This window comes from Protomyctophum bolini (assembly GCF_963924005.1).
Source record: "Protomyctophum bolini genome assembly, chromosome: 10".
NCBI classification, from domain to species: domain Eukaryota; kingdom Metazoa; phylum Chordata; class Actinopteri; order Myctophiformes; family Myctophidae; genus Protomyctophum; species Protomyctophum bolini.
In genome coordinates, this window is record NC_137871.1 from 37,005,616 (window position 1) to 37,010,615 (window position 5,000).

At 47.0% G+C, this 5,000-nt stretch overlaps 1 protein-coding gene across 1 annotated transcript in view; it reads right to left on the minus strand.

Annotated features, from left to right (window-relative positions):
• The window catches only part of ebf1a (EBF transcription factor 1a), an 87,171-nt gene that overhangs the window by 5,832 nt on the left and 76,339 nt on the right, over window positions 1-5,000 (minus strand). The window contains 3 exon segments of the mRNA XM_080774689.1: window positions 2,037-2,105; window positions 2,799-2,999; window positions 4,775-4,954. Of these exon segments, the coding sequence (XP_080630815.1) occupies window positions 2,038-2,105; window positions 2,799-2,999; window positions 4,775-4,954 (449 nt within the window). The 3' untranslated portion in view covers window position 2,037.

The window sequence follows — 5,000 nt, forward strand, 5'->3', positions numbered from 1 at the left end:
CAATGGCGTTACTATACATTTAAGACCTATATTTGCCTGTTTTTTCTGTTAAAATAATCAATTTGCTCTGTTTCCTGAATGAATGAGCTCTGTCAACGGAGACACCGTCGCGGCCGCAGATGTTACACAGAAATCAGTGACCCATTATGCTTTGCAGTCTGTGGTGATTGCATAATGATTGTATTGTACCGATTTCAATAGGTCACCACATCTGGCGTGAAACCACGGCTCCTGTTTACACATTCCGTTGTCAACACGTGTGCGGAATGGCATGAGATTGAGAGAAGACGGATAGTGTATCCTTTAGTAAGGCTGTAGAAGTATTCACACTATTTTTGGATTTATTGGGGAAAGGAGGAGATCAGCGTCAATGCAAATTGGTGAAGCAGCGAGCAGAGCAGCTCCACAATGCTGGTAGGCTGCAGTTTTTTTTGTAGTTTTTGGGGTTTGGATTTTAATTGTCGTTAACGAAAAAGAACGCAAAAATAATCTTTTCTCAGAAGGTAATCTTGTAACGTATCAGGATTATTTTTAATGGCAGTAATCCTGCAGTAACCTATAACTAAGTTACTTTAGAAAGCTACGTTACCCAACACTGTTGATTTGCTATTCTTTTCTATTTCTTTATTGAAATTAAAGATGGAGTGCCATGATTTCCCCCCCCAGTTTTTCATGTGTTTATGAGGTGAGAGAGAGCACTTCATTAGACCCCTTGGTATGTGGTCGTTATGTGCAATGATGTATTTAGGGTTTCTTCCCGGGGGCTGAAACCTTTACAGTCAAACGTATATACCAATGAAAAAAACTGTGATATAGTGACATCACAATATCATCACGGCACTCCATCTTTAAATCTTTTATTGCCACGAAATAGTAGAGAATGTGAAAAAGGGGATATTTACTCATGACCCATGAAAGAGTCCTGACCCAGTGTTTTGGTGTAAAGACTGCTGTCCGTGTCCTCACCCTGGCCTGCACACCTCTCTCCTCCTGCTCCCCGACCTCCTCGTCCCCCTCTAATATAAAGACTGCTGTCCGTGTCCTCACCCTGGCCTGCACACCTCTCTCCTCCTGCTCCCCGACCTCCTCGTCCCCCTCTAATCCCCTCCCCCCTGCCTTCCGTTTTACACAGGGGCCATCATGGGGGGAAGAATTTTTCATATAACATATTGGCTCCCTATTGATTCCCCTCCCCCTCCAATCCACTAATTCCCCGGCTATTTCCTAAGTGTCTCTTGTTGGGATTAAAGATCTAGGTGTGTGTGCGCGTGCGTGTGTGTGTGTGTGTGTGTGTGTGTGTGTGTGTCAGTGCACGTGTGCGCATGTGCACATGTGCGTGTCATGAGTATCTATGTGCATGTGGTGTGTATGTGTGCGTGTGCGTGTGTGCGTGTGCGTGTGCGTGTGTGTGTGTGTGTGTGTGTGTGTGTGTGTGTGTGTGTCACTATGATCAGTGCATAGTGGTCAATGGCCTACGGGTCACTGTGGTCAACGCTCATCAACGCGGGCAGAGGAAGTGAGGAAGTGCTTAGCTTGGGTCTCAGATAAAGATTCTCATCCATCATCATCTCTCTCTCTCTCTCTCCCTCTCTCTCTCTCTCTGGATCTGAACACCAGACAACATCCTGCCCTGGCTAACAGAGAGGAGAACACAGTGACCCTCAGTCACCCCCCCCCCCCACCCCCCCCCCCACACACACACACACACCCTCCTCCCTCCCTCCCCGACCATCAGACTCCACTAGCTGGCGTGCGCAGGCAGGAAGTAGGAAGTGAAAACAGGAAATGAAACACATGTGGTACAGCATGCTCTCTGCCGACGGGTCAAAGAGTGACAAATAAAAACACAGAGAAGAGAGAGGGACACACACACACACACACACACACACACACACACACACACACACACACACACACTATATGACTGATCTACGCAACGAATCGATGATGGGAGTGGAAGGAGTGGAAGGATGGAAGAATTTAGGAGAAAGCCAGAAAGAAAGAAAGAAAGAAAGAAAGAAAGAAAGGGAACATACTTCAGGAGAACGCCAGGCCCTGCAGGGAGCTGGCGGACGAGTACTTGCTAGAGTCCACGAAAGACTGATCTACAGAGGAGAAGAGGAACGGAAAAACACTGGGTTAGAAAGACTGATCTACAGAGGAGAAGAGGAACGGAAAACACTGGGTTAGAAAGACTGATCTACAGAGGAGAAGAGGAACGGAAAACACTGGGTTAGAAAGACTGATCCAGAGGAGAAGAGGAACGGAAAAACAGGGGAAGAAGAGGAGGTATAGGAGGGAGAGAGGGAGAGAGAGAGAGAGAGAGAGGGAAGGGAAGGGAGAGAAAGTCAGAGGATTGATATCATAAGATTAGTGTTTTGGGTTTTTCTCGTGTGTGGGGGTGTATAGTGAGTGGTGCAACACGCGCTATAGTTTGTTGAAAACTGCAACTTTACATTTTCACACCAGACAATTTCTCTTCCTCCTATACTGTACATTTTATTCCCAAGGAGGACGGAGAGATGCGGCACTCCAAAAAAAAAAAAAAAAAAAAAAATCCCCTCATTTCTTTCTTTTATTTAGACCCACACGCACAAAAATAAATAAAACAAAACGTGCTGATCCATTTTTGGCGTCGAGCCTTCGAGAGAACAAACCGGTTCATTTCGACGCGTTGGAAACAGAAGCTCCAGATGTTTGTGATTCATTATGCCACCCCCCACCCCCCCCGCCCTCCCCCTCGCCCCCACCAAAAACAGAAAGGGAGAAAATGCAGCGCCCGCTGTTAATTGGCTCACCTTGCAGGCCGTTGCCGTTGTTGCCGCTCGTGCACGTGGGCGGGGGGGAGTTCTGGGGCCGGACGACCGGCGCGAAGGCGCTCTTCTGTTTGACGGCGGCGGACACCATGTTGGCCGGCGAGAAGGAGAAGATGCCAGAGGAGCTGCTGCAGTTGGACGGCAGGCTGCTGTTGGAGACCATGGTGGGACTGGAAGGGACGACTGAGAGAGAGAAGAGAAGACCAGACACAAGGAGGAGGAGGAGGAGCGGGGCACACGGGAGGAATGGAGGAGACAGGAGAGGATGACGGCAGGAGGGAAGATGGAGGGAGGGGAGGAGGGGGAGAGGTGCAGACGGACGTAGAGAGGCCGTTAGAGAGAGGGTCGAGGGCAGAGGAGGGGCAGACGGGAGGAACAGAACGGGACTGGTCAGTGGAGGACAGGAGGGAAGGACGTTTGGACTCGGTTCAGCTGATTGGGAGATCACATTTATCTCATATATAAATATATCAAACTTTAAAGTTAACTCAATATTCTATAGATGATATAATAATATGATTTCAAAAGTAGGTGTAAAACTGAAAACAAAAATGATTTTCAGTGAAATGTTGATGATTCATCATGCAAAGTAATTCATATCTCTTGGTCAAAGCCGGCCATGGTGTTGCCCCAGCAGCTTGTTTCCAAGGCAACATGCGTGTCACAAATTAACATACCGGTATAATGCTTAAAAATGCACTGATCAAATATTATAGCTACATGAAATGAATTGTGTTCGAGTATACTATCTCAAGTATGTTGTACATTTTGATTTCAATTCAATTCACACACCCTACTGAAATGAACAGAATCCAATATGGCTTCCAAATGGTCATTTCATAATTATGGTCTAAACATGCTAGTATATTTATATAGATTTCCTTTTTACTTTTGCCTTATTAGTGCCTCTTACATTCTTTATTTTAACTACAATTTGTTCACACACTCTTTTATACCTGGAGTAAACTTTGGGATGTGACAATAGGCGGAAGTTAGAATCAGCCAAACGCAAGCGGGAGTTTATCTGGACAACCCAGTGGACAGTAGTCTCGCTCTGACATCATCCAATCCGTCCATGGTCTCTCCCTGGGTTTGTCTTTTGTCTACTAATACGCTAAGAGCATTTTACCCCTCAGTGATTTTACAATCAGCCGGGGCCGTATTTCAGCTGCCCTCTGATATCTGCTTCTGCCTTTATTGTTGTTATTATCCGACGCTTAGCTTTTATGGCTCTCCCCGACAAATCCTCGCAATAAAGTCATAATCCATTTATGAAGGGGGTCTAACTAATCAATTAATGAAAATTGGACCTACAAAGGCGGGCCGAGGGGCCATTGATTGAAAGTGTCTGCGTGGGGCCGATGAGCCTGTTAAAATACTTGTTAACACCCAGGAATCAAAGAGCCGAAATGGAATTGCTTCTCTAGCAATTAGTTTATTGATTTAATCAAGGGTCTTTAATGTAGAGGGTGTGTGTGCTGTGTGTGTGTGTGTGTGTGTGTGTGTGTGTGTGTGTGTGTGTGTGTGTGTGTGTGTGTGTGTGTGCGTGCGTGGTGGGGGTGGAGGGCTCTAGGTGATCTGCTCTCCAGACCAATAAAGGGGGGATTTGCGTTGGACTGGGTTCTTAAAGAAACAGATGAGCCAGCTGAACTCTGAAGACGTCCTCTCCGTCCATCAATCCTCGTTTGCACATCCTTGTTCTCTTTGTCTGCAGCCCCTTTTTAACGCCGGCTCTCAGCTTCTTCTGTTTGAAAACATTCACTTACTCCATCTTTTATTTCCTTCCTTTATTTCCCCCTCGCAGCCTTTTATCCGAGCAGAAAAACGGGGCGAGGCAGGAAGAGGATATGCATGCGGACCGTCCGATATGGACAAGATGTTGCCAGCGTATATATATTCCCCCCTCAGGTCTACTACTGTAGCGTCTCTATGGGGTGTAGTATAGTGTGTTTACTCACTAGCATAGGGCGAGTTGCCTGCGGATCCGTTGAGGAAGTTGGGCGAATTGCCCAGGGTTGCCATGCCAGAGTTAGCGTAGCCATTCATGCTAGTGGAGACAGAGCTATAAGTGCCCTGCTGGGGGGTGGAGCTTGGGACATAGCCATGAGGAGAGACACTGCTCGTACTCCTACTGAAACCTAAGGACGGGGAAAAGAGGGAGAGAGGGAGAGGGAGAGAGAGAGA